We start from the raw sequence: 12116 nt of genomic DNA, 5'->3' as shown, positions 1-12116 counted from the left end.
TTTGTCAATAAAATTGGTTTTGAATTGTTTTTTCTGCCTGTTTGTCGGTTTATTTTGGGCCAAGCCGGGAGAATCATGTTTTCATTATTGATGTCACCCGTTTCTTTATTTGATTCCCTCTTGCACACTCTGCATTTGAGTCTGCTGTAACACCATCAGCTGCATCAGATTAGGTCCTAAGCCGATCAAACTTTAAAAAAAAAAAAAAAAGTGTAATTTCTTTTTTTTATTTAAAGGTAGGGTAGGAGATCCTGGATTTTGAGTCCAGCGAAGCTGCATTTTGAAAATACACAGGTAAAAAGTCCCAACCCTTTTCTTCACTTTCCCCCCGAAGGCACGCCTCTAGAGTACATGAACGCGCACGAGCGCTGTTCTGACAGCAAGCATCGATCGTTGCCGTATTTAGTTTATGCTAACTATACGTTTAATAATGCTAGGTGCTAGCCAAGCTGGCTCTAGTTTAGCTTCCTGCCAAGCTTCTGGACGTTCACGGAGCAGGGTACGCGCACAGGGGGAAGGAGGGGGAGGGAGGAGCAGATTGCAGTTTGATAGACGGCATCAGAATCCAATCATCGTTAACGGTCCGTTCAGTATGATTGGATACTGTTTTTCCTAGATTGTACGTTCTAGAGGCCACTAAAACTTTTCATATTTGTGTCAAAACTTTTAATTAATTGGTTGCAATGGGGGTGTGAAGAGTATTTCAAGCAATATCTAAAAAAATTTTCCAGAAAAAAAATCCCCTACCCCGCCTTTAAGTGGGTATAGAAAATGGATGCCATCACTTTTACCATCACTTTCATACCAATGAATAACCACCTGGCACACAGCTGTGGTGCAGCAACTGTGGGTGAATGTTTGGATCCACTTTCTGCTTTGCAACTTGTTCCGCAAATTTGGAACACTGATCTAATATGCAGGAGCTCATGCTGTTTTGGCCTTGAAACATTTATTGTTGCAGTCACGTGTATTTGATGTGTGTGCTGTGCTTGTAAGATGTTTAATATGCAAGAAATAAGGAGTTAGAGAACTCATAAGTATTTCACTAGAGAGGAGTGTTTGTGTGTGTGTGTGTGGGGGGGGGGTTCTCAAACTTCCTCAGGCCTTCAGATGCCGGAAAGAGATTAAACACATGCACACAATCTTCACTGATCATTACCAATGATGAGGCAGTGAGTCATTTTTGTGTGAAATCATGACACGCGTTTGTTGTTTCCCTACATATATTGAACTCTCTCTCTCACATCCCTCTCTCCTGTTCGCAATATTCCAGTGGCATAGATGTTGGTGAACAAACAAGGGACAAATACTACTGGATTTTAGAGTAATGCTGGTTTTATTACCCTATACTGTGTACATTTCTAAGGAGACTCTGAATACCATAAAACTGTACTGGCAAGGTTTTAGATTCCTGTTGAGGAAATGAAAAAAAAAGTGAGACGTGGTCTTTTAAGCATGAAATACAATAAATCCCCTCCCATTAGGACTGTGAAACTGAGTCCAACAGTACCTCTCCCTGTGTTTTTTTTGGTTTATTGGAAGGTGTGATGAGATAAAGAATTGATTTGAAACTTTTAAAATCTTTGATTTTCACACGCTGACGGGTACATGGGTATTTTTTTTCAAAAGTTTTGTAATTTCACCTCTGCACATATGAAGCAATCAAGATGTGACTGAAGTATAGATTTTTCAGCTTTAATTCATGGGAATTTGAAAAGGAAAATAGTTTGTTTGTTAAGCCTTTCCATTTTCACAGGCTCAAAACTGTAATTTAAGGACTCATTTTGATAATTGGATGGAAATCATTTCAGGGAGATGAAAAGATGATCTGTTGGGTTAAGGTCACCATGTGACTATCTCAGATATTTTGAGAATATTCCTTTTTTTTTGCCTAACGAAGCGTGTGGGTTGCTTTTGCAGTGTGTGCTTTTTTTTTTAAACAATCATCAACTGAGCAGCTTTTGGGGTGAGTAAGAAACAGACTTTATAGCTCTCCGCATCTCAGAAGTTACACAGTTACTTCTATCAGCTGTTACTCCATCACCAGTGACTCAGTGACTTCTAACTCTCCTCTGTCAGTCAGCCACATGTTCATCTCCAGCCCGTTTCACCTCTTTTACTGCCTCCATTGCTGGCTCAGAGGCGTATCAGTAATAGATCAGGTTTGACTCCCCATGCAAGGCTCTGTACTTTCACACAGCACCAATGCACAGCAAATGCTTATCAGTTCCAGCTTGAAGGGCATGGAATTGATGCCACAATGTGTTAGTTTCTGCTGTCTTTTAGATTGGTCAGCTTTATCTTTAAAGCCTAATGATGGCATCCGTAAATTACATTGACTCCTTTTTTAAACGTATATCAGGATTTCCCATTCGCAGCTACCAAATGCAAATCAAACACTTCGACTAATCCTCAGATCTCTTTGTACTGTTTTGAAATACTGAGGCAACAGCCGGCCATTAAACCAACTTTTTCTTTTTTTTGACAAATTCAAAATGACTGGAAACTGTGAAAATGGAGTCAGTAAACTGGCAACAATCCCTTAAAGATTAATTACATATATATTTTCAAACTCTTTCAGTTGAAGCTTCAAACCATACTCCCCTCACAACCACATCTTGGCTACTTTTTCCTTGACATAAGGGCAAAATTACGAAAAATATGTCTCTAAAAAATGAGTTTGACGAAATAAATGCCCCGAACATATCTTAAAACTATTCAACCTTTAATAACAATGACTCTAGGTCTTATGATATGAATACTGTTTTAAACCCAAGTAATTTTTTGTAAATAGAAGATTTTAAGGCAATACAGTGGTTAAGAAGACCCAGGTTTGTATTATTCCAGTCCAGATGGCGGCAGTAGTGCGCCGTAAAGGCTGTTTTCCTACAGCGACCAAACCACACAGGAAGAAAACAACTATGTAGCCGAGGGGCTAATGCTAATAAGGTGGACGTGAAATATTTGAGTTAGACATGTTTTTGAGGCAACTTAGTATTGCTAATAGGCAAAAGTAAATTATTTTAAACCCAAATAAACCAATCTTACACCACAACGAAAGAAAATAACCAATAAAGGTGAGTCGTAGGCTAGTTGTATTAGCTCCTTAGTTACCCAACGTTAGCAATCGCAAGTTGGCTGTGTTAGCTAAGCTAACGTTAGCTAGCCACTTAAACCTACATTATTTTGACAAATCTACATCGTCTAGCCACACACACTGTAGTGGGTTATTGTCTGTGATCATGATATAGCTTGCTGCAGTTATTAATTGAAAACTCCAAGCCATACTATATATTCAAAAAATGAGAGGCCCTGTGTTAACAATACATGTAAACAAAGGTACAAAGATAAAGCATAACATGGTTTTGCCTGAGACTTAAATCCATCATGCTGATTATTACGAAAGTCTTATTATTACGAAATTATAAAATTATTATTGTATGTTTCTAACTCATCTTAACTGAAATTGTGTTTACATTAACAAAGTTTATTATCGACTGAGAAGGAGACTTTTTAAAAATAAATTAATTATGTCTAAGTTAAATTTTCATTGAGGGTCATTAAAAATAGTCTAGTCCTCATCAACCGATGTGTAGGGTCTATTTTCTTACATTTGAACTATTTCCTTATGTTCTTCCTCGTGTGAATGAAGAGATGCAGGCTGGTGATCATGTGGTTGGTGCGCCGATGGGAGTAGCTGGCGTTCAGAGTCGGTCAGAGGACGAGGAGTCACTTGGTGTAAAAGATGTGAAAAGGACGGCAACACAACCCTTTGGCAGTGGTGTACCCAAGCGGAGAAGTTCATCCAGGTTTGATTCATAAGCCTTTGTATATTTAACCCTTCCAACTAGCATAGGTATAAAATAAAAGTAAAACATGAAAATATGTTGCTTCACATACTTTGTATTTATGTGGATAATCAACAAATATTAAAGATCTGCTGTATACATGTCGACACAATAATGTCCTTACACAATAAGGTCAATAAAGAGAAAGAAGTTTGATGATGAGCTTGTGGAGAGCAGTCTTGTGAAGTCATCCAGTAGAGTCAAAGGCCCCCCTGTCATAGAGCCTGTCCGCTGTTCGGGAAGTGAACCTTCATCTAGTGAGAAAAAAAAGGTATACAAGACCCAAAAGATAATCCTGATTCTTAAAGGATCTTTAGGCAGAAATGTGATAAACTCTCATAGGACAGAGGAATACATTGATGGATTTTTTTGTATTATATTTCTTTCCTTGTCAGGTGACAAAAACAGGAAGTGCTCTCACACCCCCTCTCACAATGGTCATAAACCCTGCACCTATGGCCAAAAGAGTGAAGAAAAGCAAGCAGCCTTTACATATTACTAAAGACTTGGGACGATGGAAGCCTACTGATGATCTACTACTAATAAATGCTGTGTTACAGGTGAGCAACAGGAAAGAAAAGCTTGAGGTCATTGCTAAAACATGTGCACCTTGTTCTTAATTCACGTGACTAGTTCACTTTTGTGGCTCTTTTTTTTCTTTTGGTCAGTTTGTGATCTAATGAGCTAACCCGTGTGTGTGTGTGTGTGTGTGTGTGTGTGTGTGTGTGTGTGTATTTTTCCTCAGACTACTGACCTAACGTCGGTTCATCTGGGTGTCAAGTTCAGTTGTCGCTTCACTTTGCGGGAAATTAAGGAGAGGTGGTACGCTTTGCTGTATGATCCCGTCATCTCAAAGTAAGAGACTATTTATTTATTTTTTACATTCATTACGCCTCTGTTCTTCAATCTTCGTGAAAACACATCTCTGGTTTTGTCTCGTCCGTATGTTCAGGCTGGCGTGGCAGGCCATGCGGCAGCTTCACCCGGAAGCAATCGCAGCAATCCAAAGCAAAGCCCTCTTCGGTCAAGCTGAGCAGTCGCTGCTGGCCAAGATTGGTTCGGTAAGGGACGTAATACCCCAGGAATCTGTCTTTTATGGAAGTATAAGACTAGTTAAGGTTAAGTTTTCAATGCCTGATTTATTGAGACATTGTGGTTCATAGTTATGGAAAGCAACTGTTTGTAGGTGCTGTGTTGGAGGTTCGTCATGTGCTCATTTGTTTAGCAGCCCGTGGCACATAGCGCACGTTTTTCATTTCTGCACTGTGTCGCTTTGTTCACGAAGGGTTTGTGTAATATTTTTTTATTCAAACAGACTAGTCAGCCCAAACTGGACATATTTCAGGAGCTTCTGAGCAAACACCCCGGTGTCTTTCACCCTTCTCGCACGCCCAAGAGTCTGTTGGTGCACTGGCAGCTGCTCAAACAGTACTACCTACTGGATGATCAGAGCGGTGAGCTGCGTTCACATTAAAATCCTCAAACATTTCAAAGCGGCTTGATTTATTTTGCAGTTGAAAACAAAAACACACAGCATGTTAACTTGTCTGTTATCATATTATTTTGGACACAATAATAACGCACCATATTTAACAGCGTTGTCGACCGATTGTCCTTTGCAGTACAGCCCCTCCCTAAAGGTGACCAAGTCCTCAACTTCTCTGATGCTGAGCAGATGGTTGATGATGTGAAGTTAAAGTAAGCCTACCTCTGTTCACATTCGTGTATGTTTATACGCCAATTCTCCCTGACTCTTGAGCACTAATGTTTTCTATTTCTTTAACACAGGGAAAGTAGAGATGAGGTGTTGGAGCATGGTAAGAATTTAGATTTTGAGCAAACCCTTTTACTGCACTTTGACACGCACAGCTTGAGTGACAATGGTTGTGTCCTTTGTGAATGGAGTATGAAGCTCAGAAGCTTAATTTTGTTTTGTTTTCCGAATGAAAGTCAAAGCTAAAGTATGTCAAAGGTTTTGATTTGTTGTTGAGGAAGAGCTGTGATTCTTCTTGCCGTCCCTCTGGTGACAGTCACGTTGTGTTTTGGGTCGCTCGTTGTTAAAATTCAAATCTTGACTTTGGGTCAAGGATGAATTCATTTGATGTTTGTGGTCGAAGGTCAAAACTGGACTCGAAATTTGGCGTCTGCTTTAATACGCTCTGATTGGGCTGAGTCAGACCTCTTACTGAGAGTGAAAAACTGATTTATTTATTTTATTTTTTTTCTGGAATACGGCCTCTGGTTTACTTTGTCGTCTCCTTTCAGAGCTGATGATTTCAGATCGTCACCAGAAAAAGGAAATCAGGCAGCTGGAGCAGGAGCTGCCTCGATGGCAGGTTCTCGTTGACAGCATCACGGGTGTGTTAACTTAAGAAGCATTTTTTATACATATATATATTTGCATTGAGGAATTGAAATTTGTGGAACTCATCTTTGTGTCGTTTGTACTTTGGCACCAGGGATGAGCATGCCCGACTTTGACAACCAGACACTGGCAGCGTTACGGGGAAGAATGGTGCGATACCTCATGAGATCGAGAGAGGTGAGAACAAAATCAAACAGAGTTTAACTGCAACAGACGAATTTTCGCTGAGATGCTAATTATCGCCACAATTCTGTTTATACAGATCACACTGGGGAGAGCGACAAAGGACAAGCAGGTGGATGTAGATCTGTCACTAGAGGGGCCTGCCTGGAAAATATCAAGAAAACAAGGTGTTTTAACAAAATCAAAACAATCTGATGTTGGTTACTGGCAACCATCGGGAGAGTTTCCAACACCCGAATATATTCCATTTGAGTGTTTTAATGTGTTTATTTAATGTTGTGATGTTTAATCTGAGAGACAGCCACGTCTATTTCTGTTTGTCTATTTCTGTTTTTATTTGTAATTGCACAAATTGCACTTCCAGTCAGAACATTTGAATTTGGCCATCAGATAAACATTAATATACGGTTTGACGTATCCACACCTGTGTAAAGAAAACACGAATGTTGCCACTTGGGGAGCAATATCTGTGTGTTATCTCTATGGCAGGAGCTTTTCAATGTTATCGATGTCATGAAGAAACTACTTATTACCAACCGCTCATGTTTAATCAGGTTGTATTTGCCATTTGTGTTGACAGGAGTCATTAAACTGAAAAATAATGGAGACTTCTTCATTGCTAATGAGGGCAGACGGCCCATCTACATTGACGGTAGACCGGTCCTGTCGGGCAACAAGTGGAAACTAAACAACAACTCAGTAGTGGAGGTGGGTGGAGGGTGCTAACCGAGTCGGACAAAAATTCAAATGAAACAAACTTTGTCATACTTTAAAATCTGTACCCGTTTTCTTCAGATTGCAGGTCTTCGTTTTGTGTTTCTAATAAACCTGGAGCTCATCTCACTAATAAAAGCCGAAGCCGCCAAGATGACACAGCAGTGAATGTCAGCCATCCAGCAGAAGAATCGGCCTGTGGATCCCAGCGTGTGGATCCCAGCGTGTGGATCCAGGCGTGTGGATCCCAGCGTGTGGATCTAGGCGCCCTGTGTGGGGCCACACTGCCACCAAGAACTGGACTGACATTAGACCCGTTATACATGAACCTGAAATGTGAATCTTAAACAGACGCCCGCTAAGTCCCAGAACAAAATGGTAACAGCTTTTGCGTTGTGTGTGGATATTTCAAGTTGTAACGTAGACACTTGTGGTATTGCCTTGTTTTTTTTCCAGTTTTTCAGAACATTGTATTTAAATCCTTTAGGGAAGCTTTTTCAACATATTAAACTTGTATACGGAATACGGTTTCATTTAGTTCTTTTGGAGGTTACGATCGAAACATTCTGTCCTGCATATAAACATAAGAACCTAAAGCGACATTTGAGTGTACTTCTACTTGTGTTCAGGTCTTAATGAGTTAACAAAACTAGTGGGAGGCACTACAGATCCTGCATCAAATGCAACATACATGGGATTTTTGTGAAAATGTGAAATATCAGGACTAATTCTACACATTTAGTGAGATTCGTACATGGCGAAACATTCATTTCCACATTTTGTTTTCCAAGCAAATTGATGAGTGAGGAATAAGAAAAGGGTAACAGAAGCATCTACTGTCCACTGTGTACTGACCGGGACTCTCAAAACATTTAAATGTCCGTTTTTCTTATTTCTTTGGTAAGTTTTTACCCTTTAACCCTGTTGGCCTGATGTTTCAGTACATTTGTATGAATGTTTTGCCTCTGCAGTCCTGAGTTGTGTGTTTTGTTTTGTTTTAAAACCAATATGCTATAAATTGTTCAGAATAATACATGGCTAAAGTTAAATGTTTTATAGCCTACTTAATAATACTGACCGCACAAAGCACTTTACACTTTAAATCACATTTGCCCATTCATACAAATTCAACACTGTTTACTGTCACCTTAAGAAAATGAAACCGCCTCTATTGTATACAGTACAAACATACCAGTGATACCAAGGGGTCCAAAACCATTGTGACATGAGAATTAGAACAGTCAAAATATGAAGCACATATTTTCTAATTAGTGGATGACCCACTTCCGGCCGATCTGCTGCTAACACTTTTGATGTAGAAGGGTTAGCATGTAAATCCTGTATTAACTGAGATGAGCTGAGAACGTGATCATTATTCACTCGATTTACCAATAGCGTGATCGTATGTTACGCTCGCAACAGATTCCTGGACAGAGGTGTTGTGTCACGTGTGCTCTTGCATTAGCAGTGTGGATATTTGTTTTACATTTAGCTCCACAATGTTTGCTAAACAGGTGTTACCAGTTAGTGCGGTTTGACCACAAGTAATGCCAGTGCACACCAGTACATTTCCAGTGGAAGCCTAAGTAACCTTTAAAGGATAAATATGATACATGTTTCAGCTTACTATAAGTAGGCTTGCAGAGTTTTGGGCTAAAGTATTTGTTTCTTCATCTTGTTGCGGATTCATTTTAAACCGGTTTGGTAAAACAGAAAATCCAGACTTGTGTCAGGTCAGCAACACTGTAATTAAGTTATCTTATGTATGAGGAACGGGACCTGATTAGAGGTCACATATACAGCTGACTGTACACACTGTGCCTGTAGATAGTGCTAAAGGGACAACAGGAACAGACAGCAGGGTTGTAACTCTAGGTTTTATTACATAGTGCGAGAGGAGTAAAGATTTTAATTTCAGCATTCAACCCTAAATTGGATTAAGTGGGTATAGAAAATGGATGGATGTTAAACTCTTGTCTAACAAAAATAAAACTCCACAGCAGGGACCTTTAAACAGTAGATTAATGTAACACACCCAACTGAATAAACCACTGTGTGTAGCGCAATGGACCGAGAATCTAATAGAGCTAGAACCTCTTTTACAGAAGCTGGAAAGCAAAGAAGAAACTGAGACGGAAATTTCTGTGTGTCACCAAACGAAAATGATACAAATACGTGTAGTTCAACCATCAACTCGACCTGGTTAGAACTTCACGGGAAGGGTCTTGAAACTGATAGATTTACAGTGCACAGACAAAATATCATGGACATACCATGTTTATAATCTTTTCATCTATAGTGTCTGGATAAAGTTTTGAGGGCTGCCTTGATATTTGCCCTGTTTATATTTCGAAGCGTTCTCTCCCCATCTGTCCCTTATGGAGTAGCCTGGGGAATGTTTTTGTCTCTGGAACGTTTCAGTGAGCGTCAGGACGTTCTGCTGCTTTCACAGAGTATTGAACATGCCAGAGGAGTCACTCCAATGTTTCCCTTTATTCCTCAGTTTGACACGTTCCCCCAGAAATCCCCTTTTTTTAAAAATAAGTGTCACCAACAAAGATCTCGCCTCATGTAATCAATTTCCCTCGGCTGTCTGGTCGCTCTTGGTGTGTCTAATCTCTTCCAGCCACTCCATTTGTGTCAGCACCCCACCCCCAATCCTTTCCTTCCACTCTCTTTTTCTCCTCTTCTTCCCCCTTTTTTTTTTTACAGAAACCAGGGCGTCATGGAACAAAAGCGTCCCACTGCCTGGGTTCCTTCTCAGCGAAAGACTTAATGTTCCTCATCTATTTCCATCCCTCAGATGACTCAATAATAAATTCATTCATGGTTTCATTCCTACGGTCCTGTTTTCACTATTGGTCCTATCTAGCTCAGCTTTATAAAGCAACCTGAAAAACATGTACCTCTGCTCTATTAACTTGATAGGACACGGTTTAGGGTTATTGGGTAACTGGCCCAACCTCAGTGTCTCAAGCTGACTGAACTGATAACACTGACAACATCTATTTTCCTTCTTTTGTACAGGGACCAAAGGAAAAGCCAAAGTGCTGAGCAACAACACTAACAGGATGCGCACCAATATGTATAATGATGAGCACAACAGATAATTGCGATTCTGTCTTAATCTAATTATTCTTTTTCCTCTACTCTGAAAGAAATATCCCTGCTGTTAGTTTTCCCAAACACCTTTGGGATGGTGTCTAGCTAAGGAAACCAACAGAGTGCATTGGAACTTCTCTTCAATTCAATCTGCTGTCCTTAGTACGCAGGAGGGGACGTGGAAAGTCTTTTTAACAGGAAGAATCCTCTGGCAGAACCAGACTCAGGAAGGGCGGCCATCTGAAAGAGGGGACGAGTGCTGTAACACCAGGCCACAGTGACCTCCTGAGAAAGAGACAATGTCAGATGTAAGACATGTCAGGTGTACATGGGCAGTGAGAGAAAAGCAGAGTGACAATAAATGTACTAATTCTTTGTTTTGTTTTTTAATAAAAGAGTGAATATTTTTGGGCCGAGAGTTTTTTTTTGGTTGAGAGAAGCTAAAATCCCCTCACTGAATCAGGCAAATCAACGATAATTTATTCATTAATTTCCCACACCCACTTCATCCTATTCAGGGGCTGGTGCCTTTCCCGGCCGTCATCGGGTGAGAGGCAGGGTACATCCTGTACAAGGAGCCGGTCGGTCACAGGGAAAATTAACACTAATTGCACGGTAGCTGTGTCACTTCTCCTATCTTTGTCCAGGAGAAAGCAAACATTTGCTCAGCCGCTTGGAAGAAAAAAAAAAACTTGACGGCATGTGTTGCAACATAGACAAACAATCCCTTTTACAGGTAAGATTCGTAACAGGGCTTTTGTAAAACATACTTGAAGACTTTATATCAAAACACAGACAATGCAGTCTTGAGAAACACTTGTTGCCATAGCAACAGTGCAGTTTGGCTCAGCAGCTTGAGTGTTTTTCCAACCACAAGCTCGTCAGTTCAACCTTCAACGTGTCCACATGACATGTCCACATGTCGAATTGTCCTTGAGCAAGACACCTTGCCCTTCTTTTTACCGTGATACGTTCATCGTGTGTGACTGTACAGAAAAGCTTTAAATACTGTATACAGAGTAGATATGTATATAAGAAGTGCAGTATGAGTGTTTGTGTGAGAGGGTGGATAAAAAAAACATGGCAAAGCACTTTGTAGAACCTAAACAAGGTTAAAAAGGTCCTTTATATACGTGCAGAACAGAACAGTCCTCTGTCCTGTTTTGACTGGATTCATCAAACATGGCACTGCTTACAATGGCTAAGTTTAAACAATGGAAACAAGCAGCACTGAGCCACCGTTTACACAACAGCGGTTACATGTGGACACATACTTGTCATTCTTTTCCTTTAAAGTGTTTTTCATTTCAGGTCACTAACTTTTCAGCATGACTGGCCTCAAAACGCCTTAGGTTTGGGCTCACGGTGATGCTGGACTGTGAATTTTAACATATAAGACACCTCTTTGGGACCACTTTGTGTCATTTGTGTTCATCTCAGCTACAGGTGTAAAGAAAGTTAAGCTTTTTGCTGCAGTCTGTTTGGTGAATGAAAGCCTAGACTAGGTAGTCTTGGGTAGACAAGTAATAAAATGTACCTTAAGCAGTACCCCTCTACATTAAACAGTTTAGCCTGTGCTTTTTCAAGTATAACTGATTACTGCAGGAGACGTTCAGCTTGTGTGTATCCAGTCTTTGTTAGTGCACATCTGAATATTTAAATGTCCCATTCGCAAGTAGTTATTAGTAGTGGTAAAAAGCTGTAATTGTTGACATTACATTTATCGTTTTTTGAAAACCATGTTTCTGTAAATATCTGGAACGGAGTTTGTTCAAATCAAAATCATATCAAATTTATTTGTATAACACATTTCATGTACAAAGAATTCAAAGTGCTTTACATAAAATAAAAGCATTGCAGCAGGGAGTGCAGGAAGCATTAAAAATACATAAAAGAATATAAAG

General features: G+C 40.0%; 1 protein-coding gene across 2 annotated transcripts; it reads left to right on the top strand.

Moving 5' to 3' along the window:
• The first annotated feature begins 2876 nt into the window (after positions 1-2876).
• Positions 2877-8141, top strand: mcrs1 (microspherule protein 1). Of its 2 annotated transcripts, XM_075460807.1 has the most exons (14): positions 2877-3077; positions 3653-3809; positions 3981-4119; positions 4244-4408; positions 4594-4703; positions 4801-4909; positions 5164-5302; positions 5471-5546; positions 5637-5665; positions 6114-6206; positions 6308-6390; positions 6476-6563; positions 6977-7104; positions 7192-8141. In XM_075460807.1, the coding sequence occupies exons 2-14, from the start codon at positions 3655-3657 to the stop codon at positions 7276-7278; spliced, it is 1401 nt and encodes a 466-aa protein (XP_075316922.1). In that variant the 5' UTR covers positions 2877-3077; positions 3653-3654; the 3' UTR covers positions 7279-8141. The 2 variants fall into 2 exon arrangements, with proteins under 2 accessions (XP_075316922.1, XP_075316923.1); XM_075460808.1 differs by lacking the exons at positions 2877-3077; positions 3981-4119 and having other exon boundaries at positions 3730-3809.
• The last annotated feature ends 3975 nt before the right edge of the window (positions 8142-12116 follow it).

Source organism: Odontesthes bonariensis, chromosome 3, assembly GCF_027942865.1.
Source record: "Odontesthes bonariensis isolate fOdoBon6 chromosome 3, fOdoBon6.hap1, whole genome shotgun sequence".
Classification (NCBI taxonomy): domain Eukaryota; kingdom Metazoa; phylum Chordata; class Actinopteri; order Atheriniformes; family Atherinopsidae; genus Odontesthes; species Odontesthes bonariensis.
This window is presented reverse-complemented; position numbering and strand designations above follow the sequence as displayed.

Bases quoted from the DNA above. Each gene is read 5' to 3' on its own strand.
- mcrs1 (XM_075460807.1), top strand. From the start codon at position 3,655: ATGCAGGCTGGTGATCATGTGGTTGGTGCGCCGATGGGAGTAGCTGGC. The intron at 3,810-3,980 runs GTTTGATTCATA...TTACACAATAAG, and splicing joins AAGCGGAGAAGTTCATCCAG to GTCAATAAAGAGAAAGAAGT. The intron at 4,910-5,163 runs GTAAGGGACGTA...TTATTCAAACAG, and splicing joins TGCTGGCCAAGATTGGTTCG to ACTAGTCAGCCCAAACTGGA.